Below are 12979 nucleotides of genomic sequence, written 5' to 3'. Positions count from 1 at the left end.
GTTTTTAGGAAATGCCATAGGATTGGTCAAGGTATGGGATGTGAGCTATGTGAGATGGCATTTAAAATTTTTATTCTACATGATTTCTAGTGTTGGAAATGTGAGCATATATTCTTTTATTTCTTTTGTACTTCTGAAAACCATTTTTTTTTTTTGGAGACAGAGTCTCAAGCTGTCCCCCTGGGTAGAGTGCTGTAGCATCATAGCTCACAGCAACCTCCAACTCCTGGGCTCAAGCAATCCTCTTGCCTCAGTTTTTCTATTTTTAGTACAGACAGGGTCTCGCTTTCACTCAGGCTGGTCTTGAACTCATGAGCTCAAGCTATTCACCCGCCTCGGCCTCCCAGAGTGCTAGGATTACAGGTGTGAGCCACCACATCCAGCATGAAAACTATTTTTAAGAACAACAGAAAATATATGGAAATCACTTAGCAAAGTGCTTGATATAGAACATTAATAGTAGGCAAAATCAAGCAGAAAAAATATGAAAATCTCCTCAAATCATATAGAAACAGATCAAGGAACTATCCTGTGTTGTCTGGAAGTCTTGTGGATAGTGTATACCTTCACAGAGACCTTTCTCTCTCCTCTCTCTAACCTTCCCACCATACTCGGATTCCTTTCCATTTACTTGGACCATGAACTTTAAATTCAACTTAAAAACATAACATATTTATTTAATCATTGTATCCCGAGATCTAACATTCAGGGAGTTTCTTCAGATGTAAATAGAGCCCATGCTTGGGTTTGAGAACAACACAGTTCATGAAGGCAACAGGTTTGGTGGGGTCCAGAGACACTTCGAAGCGGAGGAGAATCAAGGCAATGGCCACCTTTAACTCAACCATGGCAAACTGCTGGCCGATGCAGTTCCTGCAGACACCATAGGGAAGAAAGTGATGGCTGAAGAAATGGTGTTTCTTCCAACTCTTTAATAAAATACTAGAACAACAAGTCTGAAGTACACCGTAAAACATCTCTGCACTAAATGCTATTGAAGCTTTTGGATTTCACACTTACACTGCTCCCTGCACGAATGTGAGCTGGGAGGCTCTAATGTGATGGCTTTCCCAGAACAAGATTGCAGTTGGAATTACTCATAGAACTGTCTCCCCTGCTTTGAGGGAAGACTGCTCTGAATCTACCAGCAACAGCTTATATCACGGGATAGCTTTCTGGCACATGGCTATAGACGATGTGGCAAAGAATGGGGTTGTTCTTTGTGAAACCCACTGACTCTTTGGGGCAGTGATTTTCTTTTTTTAGCAGTCTTTGGCTGGGGCCGGGTTTGAACCCACCACTCGGGTATATGGACCCGGCGCCCTACTCCTTGAGCCACAGGCACCACCCTAGGGCAGTGATTTTCAACTGGTGTACCACAGAACACTGGTATGCCATGAGAGGATCTTAGGTGTGCTGTGAAAAATTTTAAAAATCATTAATTAAGTTATTTTCAAAAAAAGTTCAAAGCACAGCAAATATATTATATTTTTACTCTTATTTTATCAACATAATTTAAGTGTGCTGTGGAAGTTTAACTTCAGGTTCAAGTGTGCTGTGAGATAAAAAAAGGTTGAATAACAAACACTGCTTTAGGGGTTCAAATAGGCACCAAGATCTACCTCATGGCCAGGTAAGAAGATGGGGTTCCACAGAAGAATGTATAGAGCTGAGGGGCTAAAAGGAGTAAGTTTTTCCCAAGTATACACGTTTGTGTATTTTCAATAATTTCAAATTGTTCCCACCTTGGTCCAGCTGAGAAGGGTAAAAAGGCATGGGGATGTCTCTGATCAGAATTCTCTGGAGAGAACCTCAAGGGGTCAAAGACCTGAAATGAGAGCACAATTCCCCAAATGTACCACTGCCCCCCAAACAACATTAAGGTGGCAACCCCACCCCGCGCCAAAACAACATCCATGTATTTCTTTTTTTTTTTTGAGACGGAGCCTCAAGCTATCCCCCTGGGTAGAGTGCCATGGCATCACAGCTCACAGCAACCTCCAACTCCTGGGCTCAAGCGAGTCTCCTGCCTCAGCCTCCCAAGTAGCTGGGACCACAGGCGCCCGCCACAACGCCCGGCCATTTTTTGGTTGCAGCCATCATTGTTGTTTGGCGGGCCTGGGCTGGGGATTCGAACCCGCCACCTTAGGTGTATGTGGCTGGCGCCTTAGCTGCTTGAGCCACAGGCGCTGAGCCAACATCAATGTATTTCTTATGTAACTACTTAGTTCTGATTAATAGAAATATAATGTGAACCAGACATGTAATTTTAAATGTTCTGGTAGCCACATTTTTAAAGGTGAAATTAATTTTAGTAATATAATTTATTTAACCAAAATTTGTCATTCCAACATATAAACAATATAAGTAAAAAGGAAATGTTTCACATTTGGGGAAGTAATATGTCTTAAAATCCAGTGAATATTTTATACTTTGAACACATCTCAGTTCCAACTGGCCACACTGTACGTGCTCTGTACCCACCTGTGGCTAATGGCTACTCCACTGGACCGTGTACCTCTGGACCGGCAAACCTTCCCTGGCTTCCCGACTGACTTGTCTGCTACCCAGACTTGGGGGAAGCAAAAATACTATGACAAGTGGTTTTATTTTCACTTTGGAATTAAGAGTGTACTATTTAGAAATCAAGCCAAAATGATTATGTGGTCAATTGTTTTGAAGATAGGCAGTCCAGCTTCCCATGGATGGGATGTCACAGATCTCAAACCTTAGCAGCTGATGTTGAAGAGTTCGTGTTGTCATGTTTCAAGAGCATAGTAATTTTATATTTGGGGGGAATTTTACCTTTATTTTTGTTTACATTGTGCCATTTGCTTTACATATATAGCCACCTACATGCTTAGCTACCAAAAAGTAAATTGCAGAGCAATTAATTCTTTGAAGTATTTTATGTACAAGACAGTCATACCTTTGGGTTTTTCCAGACAGTCGGGTTGTGGTGAAGACCCCAAATACTGAGAAACACGTTCATTCCTGAGAAAGGAGGGAAATAAAAGAGATTTCAGGAGACAAACCAAGTTGTGGGCTACTTCCATCCTGCTTTTCAGTTCTTCTTGAAGGGAAGAGCTTGCTCCTGGCAGAGCTCTATGTACTATAGCTGAGGCCACCAGTGGCTTGGGGTGGCACCTTAGTTTTCAAGGCAATAACCTAATTCATAAGTAAGGAGCCGTTGGTGTCATATCAAAGTGATAAAATGTGCCAGCACAGACAGTTGGGTACTAAGAATAGAACTGTGATTTCATCATGCAGATCCAGGGACAAATTTCTGTTGTTCACACATGGAAGTGGGGAATTTTGATAACTATCCATATGGTTTTGGAGTAAAAAGAAAAGATAAAGGAGAGTGAGTTTAAGGATTATGTGGTTACCAGAAATAATTCTGGTAAATTAATTCAGAATCTGTCAACAAGGCTTATGACAGGCTATAGATGTTTACAATCAATCCTGTTGCTTGCTTCTGAAGGCATGAATTAATAGAACATTAATGTGGACAAGTGAAAGGGTGTCTCATGTCCTCTCTGCCTCCTACGAGCCCTGCTCAGAAACCTGTGCTGTTGTGAAGACTGGAGACGCCAGGCTCAGAGCCTCTGCACAAGTTCTAGCTCTGCTCCTGTCAGTTAACCTCATCTGCATATTGATGTTCCCCAGGGCAGGGGGAGTTATCGACATTGGAAATGTTTAGAAGTATTTAGTAAACTATGAATTACTAAGTGTCTATTAAGGTCATGTTCCAAGAGGAAAAGGCTCCATATAAACTGTTAAATGTCCCATATTTCTATTAGGTTGATGAGGCTAAATCTTTCCCCCTCCACTGATTTCTCAGTCAGAGATAATGGTGTTCATCTTCCGTGAAGTTTCATCTGGGTCTCGAACACAGTCAAAGAAAGATTAACTTGGCTTGGCACCCATAGCACAGTGGTTATGGAGCCGGCCACATACACTGAGGCTGGCAGGTTAGAATGCGGCCCAGGCCAGCTAAACAACAATGACAATTGCAACAATAGAATAGCCGGGCGTTGTGGCGGGCACCTGAAGTCCCAGCTGCTCGAGAGGCTAAGGCAAAAGAATCACTTAAGCCCAAGAGTTTGAGGTTAAGTGGTGCCACAGCACTCTGCCAAGGGCAACCTAGTGAGACTTTGTCTCAGAAAAAAGAAAGATTAACTTCAAAGTAATGTCCCACTATGGAAGAACCCCTGGGCTGGGATTCCAGAGACACGGGTTCTGGGCTTAGCTTTGCTGCCTTTGGGAACGTCATTCAAATTTCATCTCACAAGGCATTATCCTCTGAGCTCTTGCTAGGTGTCCAACCGTAAGCTAGATGCCTTTAAGATTATCTTTTGTCTTCTCCAAGTGCTAAGAAATGCACCAATCTTTGTCACTGTGTGATCCCCACCGTCTCAAGGAACCACTTAGGAAAAGAGCACAGAGACCTGCAGGCAGCGAGCATCCATCTGGGAAAGTGAGGGGCTGGCTGAGTTCTCTGGAAATGGTTGGAATTGGAGAGATGAAGCGGAACATCTCCTTGATGCACATCGTGGTATATGACATCTCAGCTAGCTGGTCCCTGTCAGGACAAGAGAAGGAGGGGACTCAGATTCCATATCCAGCTTATAAATATCTATTTTTTTCTGAATGATATTTGTTCCTGGCATTCTTACCCACCGATTAAGGCTATTTTGCCACTGGTTTGTGTAACAGAAGGTTAAAATGGGACCCTCAGACCTCAAGCAGAGGAGCCTTTGAATGTCCTCATTACAAAGCCTGATGCTAACCTACCAGCAAGCCGTTTGCCGAGCGGATTTCTGAAAACAAGTTTTTTGCAAACCCTTAGCTCATCATGTAAAGTAAGCATGTATAAGAAATGGCTAAGGATTGAACAGAGGAGGCTTAAGAATTTAGAGGGGAAAAAAAAAATCCTGCAGAGAGAATTGTTGGAATGCCAGAGTGCCATGTGGAATGGAGGCGGAGTGGACCCATCTTAAACAGTCGGCACTTCAGGAGGGTCCCTTTACGTGATCTGACCTATGCTCCCTGGAGTTTGGGGAGTACAGGACTGAAATGAAAGGCTGTGGCTCGGAACAGAAAGGGAGGGAGGGGAAAGCAGCAGGGGCAAGGTCCAAATGTGCAAGTGTGGCCCCTGGACCCAGGGACTGGCAAGAGGGAGAGCTCTGGGACCAGCTTGAAAAAGACTCTGTCTGAGGACAAGAATTCCCTTCTTCCCTGAAGTGCCACTGGCAAGTGAGAGAAATGGAAGCACCGCACATCCACCAAGCCCTCTGGCATGATCACAATATTTCTAGCCCCTTTCTCCTTATCTTTTGCCCTTCTGGAACCATTTCTGGAACGGCGAGAAACAGCAGCTACGGAATATAAGAGGAGCTGGTCAGTAAGAACAAGCCATCCATAGACCCTCTCACCCTCTTCTGGCTTCCAGGCCCAGAGAAATACCAAGCTGGGAGGGAGGAAAAAAGCTCCAAGTGGGTATTTGAAAGTATCATTATTACATGGGGACAGATAGTTTAATGACTGACACGAGACTGTTTCTGTGATTTAAACAAACAGGAACTATGAGACCCACTCAGGATTTTCCTCCAGAGAAGAAAAAGAACTTGCCACACAGAGTAAGTTTAAAGTGTCAGTAGGAGAATAGAGTGGTTTCTTTATTTGCGTACTAGCTAGTCACATTGGTTCAATAGAATGACTGCATATATTTAATCTATTTTCCTTATTGTATTTTATATGCTTTTCTGATTATTTATGTTGAATGCAGCCTTTGGCCACTGGGTAACGTGAAATTTTAATTTGGAACTCTTTCTTCCTCAAGCTCAGGATAAAAAAAGACTAATTCTGTTAACCTTGGCAGTTGGCATAACTTATAAAAAAATCTGAGTGGTGCCTGTGGCTCAAAGAAGTAGGGCGCTGGCCTCATATGCCAGAGGTGGTGGGTTCAAACCCAGCCCCGGCCAAAAACTGCAAAAAAAAAAAAAAAAAAAAATCTCTGCTCACCTCAATTATGAAGCAAAAAGAAGAGGGGAATTTTAACCCCGCACAGAAATAGGTTGACAAGAAGGTGAATATAGAAGTTGAACAACTTTTCAGCTTTCCAGAAATTGCTCTTTGTAGTACAATTTTCTTTTGAGACAGAGTCTCAAGGTGTCACCCTGGATAGAATGCCGTGGTGTCACAGCTCACAGTAACCTCAAACTCTTGGGCTTAAGCAATTCTCTTACCTTAGCCTCCCAAGTAGCTGGGACTACAAGTGCCTGCCACAATGCCTGGCTATTTTTTTTTTGTTGCAGTTGTCATTGTTGTAGCTGACCCAGGCCGGGTTCAAACCTGGTGTATGTGGTTGGGTGTATGTGGCCAGAACCCTACCCACTGAGCTATGGATGCTGACTTTGTAGTACAGTTTTGTTACTTGTCTAAATGAATTACAGATTCTTAGACTGCCACATGTGAATTTCAGTAAATACAGTTGTAAGTATATGTTGTAGAGTAAAAAATATTTTATTCTCTATAGTATTATTACCATTTCTCTCATTAAAATACAAGATAGATCATCTGGATTTTGTTTTCTCACCTGGAAAAGACTTCTTTATTGTTTTCATATTTAAGCTGAGTGAGAATGAGAAAAGTTAATATTTGAGTTGTATAAATATCCAGCCTAATCAAGGTTTAAATGTCTATTTTGTGTTGGGGGGTGACATACAATGTTTCCAAATTTAAGGAATGAAAAAAAGGATTACTCAGCAAGATGGGAGACTAGGAAGTACCCCACTTGGGTATCTCCACAGCATAAAAATCTCCTAGCCATCCACATCCACAAACTGTGGATGCAGGAGCCTTGGGATTCAGGTAGGAGTACATGAAACACCAGTGGAGCGCAATACCTTGGTGAGTTGTTCTGGGAGGTCAGACCTGTACGCAGGTAGAAGACTCTCCTAGCTTGGCTCGGCGCCTATAGCTCAACCGGCTAAGGCACCAGCCATGTACACCTAAGGTGGTGGGTTCGAATCCCCAGCCCGGACCCGCCAAACAACAATGACGGCTGCAACCAAAAAATAGCCGGGCGTTGTGGCGGGCGCCTGTGGTCCCAGCTACTTGGGAGGTGGAGGCAGGAGACTTGCTTGAGCCCAGGAGTTGGAGGTTGCTGTGAGCTGTAATGCCACGGCACTCTACTCAGGGGGACAGCTTGAGGCTCTGTCTCAAAAAAAAGAAGACTCTCCTAGCTCCAGATTCTGACATGGTCCTGCCCCCTTGCAGGCTCAGCTTTAGTCCTGTATCATTGCCACTGGTTGGGCTGGGACTGTCCAGGTCTCTAGCTCCCTGCTTATCTAGGTTCCTGACAGCTAGGCTACCTTGCTTAGAAACAGTTGCTCTTAGATGCCTGAGGGCTATTTGCTTTAGCAGAAGGGAGAGAGAGAGAGAGAAATAGTCTTTGAGGGAGAAGCAGTCTTAGAAGAATAGATCTTAGCAGCCTTTAGCAGAGCTTAGCCATCTTTAGCAGAGAGACGCGTTCTGCAAGCAGAAGGGACAGAGTCAGAGTAAGCCGGTCCGTGATAGAATGACCTCACTCCCGCCTGCCTTCTCCTCCAGCCTCTTATGGAGCTGATCAAATGGCTCTTACACCACAGGTGTAGCAATTGCTGCTGCTCTTGTCTTGTGAGCTCTCTCATGCTAGAAGAGCTAAATCCCCATGCCCTTTTCACCAAGGTGTTCCATTATAGAGCTATACAGATGTTACTTATAACTCTCACTTGCCATATGGCTGCTACAGTCCTGTTTGGACTTATTCTTACAACTAAAAGCACTGGTCAAAAGGTCCAAGAGGAATCAAGCATGCCAGTGCCTTAGGAGACAGCTCTGTCCACCTTGGTCTTAGGTGGGGCCCAGAAATGACCCTCTAACACAGCTCCACTACCCTTCAGCTATAGTTGGCAATCAGTCCTGCTCACGCTAGGAGACAGCTTTGGCAAATTTCACATCCTTTCATGATAAAAATCTCAGCAAATCAGCAACAGAAGGAATGTATCTCAACACAATAGAAGCTACATATGACAAACCCACCGTTAACATCTACTCAGTGGTAAAAAATTCATTTCTCATCCTAAGATCAGGAATGAGATAAGGATGCTCATTGCTACCACTTCTATTCAATGTAATACTGAATTAAGCATCCAGACAAGAAAAGGAAATCAAGGTTATACAAATATGGATAGAAGAGGCCAAACCATCACTCTTCGCCGACAATATGACTTTACATCCAGTAAACCCCAAAGATTCTCTCAAGAGACTCCTGGAATTGGTAAATAAATTCATCAGAGTCTCAGCTTACAAAATCAATGTATACAAATTAGTAGCTTTCATATATATCAAGAACAGCCAAGCTGAGAATCAAATGAAAAACTCAATACTTTTCATAATAGCAACAAAGAACAAAGAAATACCCAGGAATATATTTAACTAAGGATGTAAAAGACGTCTACAGGGGAACTACAAGTTACTGAGAAAGGAAATTGCAGGGGATATAAATAAATGGAAAAAAACATACTATGCTCACGGATCAGCAAATTAAAATTTTTAAAATGTCTATATTTCCCAAACTGATCAATGCGGTCCCCAGTAAAATAACAATGTCATTTTTCATAGATTTAGAAAAATAATTCTACTCTTTGTATGGAACAAGAAAGATCCTAAATAGCTAAAGCAACTGTAAGCAAAAAGGTCAAATCAGGAGGCATCACTTTGCTGGATTTAAGGCTATTGTAACCAAAATAGCAAGGTACTGGCATAAGCACACAGACATGGACTAATGGATCAGAACAGAAAACCCAGGTCTAAAACCATCTGATCTTTGCTAAACCAGGGAATAACATATACTGGGGGAAAAATCCCCATTCAATAAATGGAAAAATTGGATAATTGCGTGTAGAAGATTGACACAGGACCTGCACCTCTCACCACTTACAAAACATAATTCACAATGGATGAAAGACTTAAACCCAAGGCATGAAGTTATGAGAATTCTAGAAGAAAACGTTAGAAAACCTCTTACAGACATTGGCCTAAGCAAAGAGTTTATGAAGAAGACCCCCAAAGGCAATCACAGCAACAACAAAAATTAGCAAATGGGACCTGATTAAATTAAAAAGCTTATGCAGGGAAGGGAGGGGGGAGGTTAGATTGAGGGAGGGTGAATGGTGGGATCACACCTATGATGCATAATGTAAGGATACATGTCGGATCTATTAGTATAGAGTATAAATGTCTTAACACAATAATTAAGTATACGAGATGAGGTATATATTAACCAGTGTGACGTAAGCGTTCCTAATTCTATGTGATATCAGTACATTTTACCGCATAAATGCATTAATGTATACATGATCTATGTGTTCATGATTTAATAAAAAAAAAATAAAAAGCTTATGCACAGCCAAGGACACAATCAGTAGGGTGAACAGACAACCTACAGCACAGGAGAAAATATTTGCATGCTATATATCTAATAAAGGGCTAGTAACCAAAATCTACAAAGAACTCAAGCAAATAAGCAAGAAAAAAAAAATCAAACAACCCCTTAAAAAAGTAGGTAAAAGTCATGAACAGATGCTTTTCAAAAGAAGATATGCTAATGGCCAAAAAACATGAAGAAATGCTTGAGGTCTCTAATCATCAGGGAAATGCAAATCAAAACCACAATGAGATATCAACTAACTCCAGTGAGAATGGCTTTTTATCAAAAAAAACTCCCAAACAACAGATGCTGGCATGGATGCAGAGAGAAAGGAACTCTTATACACTGTTGACGGGACTGCAAACTAGTACAGTGTCTATGGAAAGTTATATGAAGATACCTCAAGGAAAGTAGACCTATCATTTGATCCAGAAATCTCATTATTGGGCATTTACCCAAAGGAAAAAAAAGTCATTTTATCAAAAAGACACTTGCACCCTAAAGTTTAAAACAGCGTGATTCACAATTGCAAAAATGTGGAATCAAACCAAGTGCCCATCAATACATGAGTGTATTAACAAAATGTGGTATATGTACACCAAGGAGTACTTACCCGGATAGAACTGGAGACCATTCTTCTAAGTGAAGTATTACAAGGATGGAAAAAGAAACACCACATGTACTCACTATGAAATTGGAACAAATTGACTGACGCTTACGTGCACATTCGTTAGTAAAACTCAAGGGAAAGCAAGCAGGTGGGAGGGGCCCAAGAGGAGGGGCTCGTTCACACCTAACGGGTACAATGCACACTCTCCAGGAAATAAGCACACTTACGACTTTGACTCAAATTCATGTAACCAAAACATTTGTACATTCATAATATTTTGGAAAAAAAAAAACAGGCAAAAATTGGCAGATAAAAAGATTTTCCTGATGCTAGAACTAAATTTGTATTTTCTACAAAATCTTACTTTTATTTGTATGTCATAAAATTTACCACCCTTTGAATTATAGTTACCAAAATAAAAAAAAAAAAGGTCAACATCACTAATTATCAGGAAAATGCAAACTAAAACTGTAATGAGTTCTCTTCTCACACCTGTTAGAATGGCTATTCTCAAAAAGACAGGCAGGGTGCAGGAGCTCATACCTGTAATTCTAGCATTTTGGGAGGTCAAGGCAGGTGGATGGCTTGAGGACAGGAGATGGAGGTCAGCCTGAGCCAGACCCCATCTCTACAAAAAAATAGAAAAATCAGCTGGGCGTGATGGCATGCACATGTAGTTCCAGCTACTTGAGAGGCTGAGGCAGAATAGCTTGAACCTCGGAGTTTGAGGTTGCTGTGAACTGTGATGCCACTGCACTCTAGCCCAGGTGACAGAGTAAGACTTGTCTCAAAAACAAAACAAAACAAATCCAAGATAATGAATGTTAGTGTGGATATGGAATATAAATTAGTACAACCATTATGGAAAACTATGGAAATTCCTTGAAAAATTAAAAATAGAACTACTGTACAGTCTGTCAATTTTACTTCTGAATATACATCCAAAGGAAACAGAATTAGTATTGAAGAGGTATCTTTATGCACAATAGTTCAGATATGAAATCAACCTAAGCAGTCATCACTGAATGAAAATGTGGTATACACTTATAAACAGCAAACTCAAACTCTTGGGCTTAAGTGATTCTCTTGCCTCAGCCTCCCAAGTAGCTGAGACTACAGGCACCTGCCACAAGTCCTGGCTATTTTTTTGTTGCAGTTGTCATTATTCATTAGCTGACCCAGGCTGGGTTCGAACCTGCCAACTTCGGTGTATGTGGCTGGCACCGTAACTACTGTGCTACGGGCACCGAACCACAAATGAATACTATTTAACCTTACAAAGAAAGGATATCTTGTCCTTTGTACAGCATGGATGAACCTGGAGGACATTATGTAAAGTATAATATGCCAGGCAGAGAAAAACAAATGCCACATGATCTCACTTACAGGTTGAACTCACAGAAGCAGGGAGTAGAATGGTGGGTGCCAGGGAACAAGGAATTGGGGACATGTTAAAGGATACAACGTTTCGGTTAGGGAGGAGGAGTAAGTTTACGAGATGTACATCACATTAGTTAATAACACTTTGTTTACTTGGAAATTGCTAAGAGGGTAGATTTAAATGTCCTTGTCACAAAAATGATAAGTATGAGATAATGATAATGATTGATTCAGTCATTCTTCACGATGATATATATACGTATGTATGTATACACATATATCAAAACATTGTGTTGTATAACATACATTAAAAAATCTACTCAACATGATATTGTGTGCTGTATAAATTAGTGCTTTCATTTATGGTAGGGAATTACTCTTTCCTTACGAAAATGAGATCTCTACCATTATAACTTCAAATTCTCCTTTAAAAATGTTCCTATGGAGCTGACCTTTGCATGTAAAATCCTGTTTTTTTCCTAGTCACATGGCTGAGTTGCCCTTGACATTGCTATCTTTCTGCCACCAGCTAGGGAGAAGGGTGAGATTTACGTTAGGGGCATGTTTTATCCTTGCAAACAGCACATCCGAGGGGGGAAACCTATAACCTGAGCTTTATTAACAGCATGTTATGCTTAAAATGTATCAAAATAGAGTTGAAGGTTTTCACCTGATGAACATCTACTCATCCTTAAGTGTTGGATCCCCAAGGTCATCTCCTTGAGCACCCCTGCCAGGCTAGCTGCCTGTCTTCCACGCCGCTGTGTTAGCTAGCACATGTCTCTACCGTTGCCCTCATCGTGATATACTGCGATTGTCTGTATGGAGGTCTGTCTTCTGTAGGAGACAGTGAGTTCACTGAGGCCAGGACCTACATCAAATCTTAGTGAATTTTTTTAGTGCTTCACTACTTAAAATGGTTTCAGTCTGTATTTGCTAAGTTCAACTATAGTATGTATCATTTAGTACACTGACTGCCATACTAGAAAAGAAATATTTTTTTCTTAGGGCCATTATGTTATATTAAATCGAGATACCTGTGAGTTACACATGGTTCATGAGGCCCCAGGTTCCAAACTAGCATAAGTTAAATGCAACTTACATGACAGTTAATGTGCTAATATTATGCTCAAAGTCCAACATCAATCCTGAGGAATCAAACAGGCATGGGACAGGATGTTTACATTGAGCCTTAAATAATGCAGCTGCTCATTCAGCTCTCTCAGGAGAGGAATTCTAAATGCAAACCTCGGGATCAAGTCCTCATTTCCAAAGCACCAGAGTCTGGGTGAAAGAATGGAAATGGGACATTGTACACATGGCTGATTAGAAAAACAACAACAGATACTTTACTGATGAGTAACCTTCTTTTCCAAAAGACAAGAGGCTAAGCTGGGGCTCTTTTAAGAAAGAAGATAGGCTCAGCGCCTGTAGCTCAGGGGCTGGGGTGCTGGCCACATACACCAGGGCTGGCGGGTTCAAACCCAGCCCGGGCCAGCTAAAGACAACAA

At 41.6% G+C, this 12979-nt stretch overlaps 1 protein-coding gene across 1 annotated transcript in view; it reads right to left on the bottom strand.

Annotated features, from left to right (window-relative positions):
• Nucleotides 1-385: 385 nt before the first annotated feature.
• The window catches only part of LOC100958138 (cytochrome P450 4X1), a 28306-nt gene continuing 15712 nt past the window's right edge, over nucleotides 386-12979 (bottom strand). The window contains exons 9-12 of the mRNA XM_003801427.3: nucleotides 4452-4585; nucleotides 2930-2994; nucleotides 1746-1828; nucleotides 386-873 (exon numbers count right to left, since the gene is read on the bottom strand). Coding sequence (XP_003801475.1) covers nucleotides 699-873; nucleotides 1746-1828; nucleotides 2930-2994; nucleotides 4452-4585 — 457 coding nt within the window. The 3' untranslated portion in view covers nucleotides 386-698. The remainder of the gene's footprint in view (nucleotides 874-1745; nucleotides 1829-2929; nucleotides 2995-4451; nucleotides 4586-12979) is intronic.

This window comes from Otolemur garnettii, unplaced genomic scaffold (genome assembly GCF_000181295.1).
Source record: "Otolemur garnettii isolate 467f Iridium unplaced genomic scaffold, OtoGar3 scaffold00210, whole genome shotgun sequence".
Classification (NCBI taxonomy): Eukaryota; Metazoa; Chordata; class Mammalia; order Primates; family Galagidae; genus Otolemur; species Otolemur garnettii.
The sequence above is the reverse complement of the archived record's forward strand: the minus strand, read 5'-3'. Positions and strand labels throughout refer to the sequence as shown.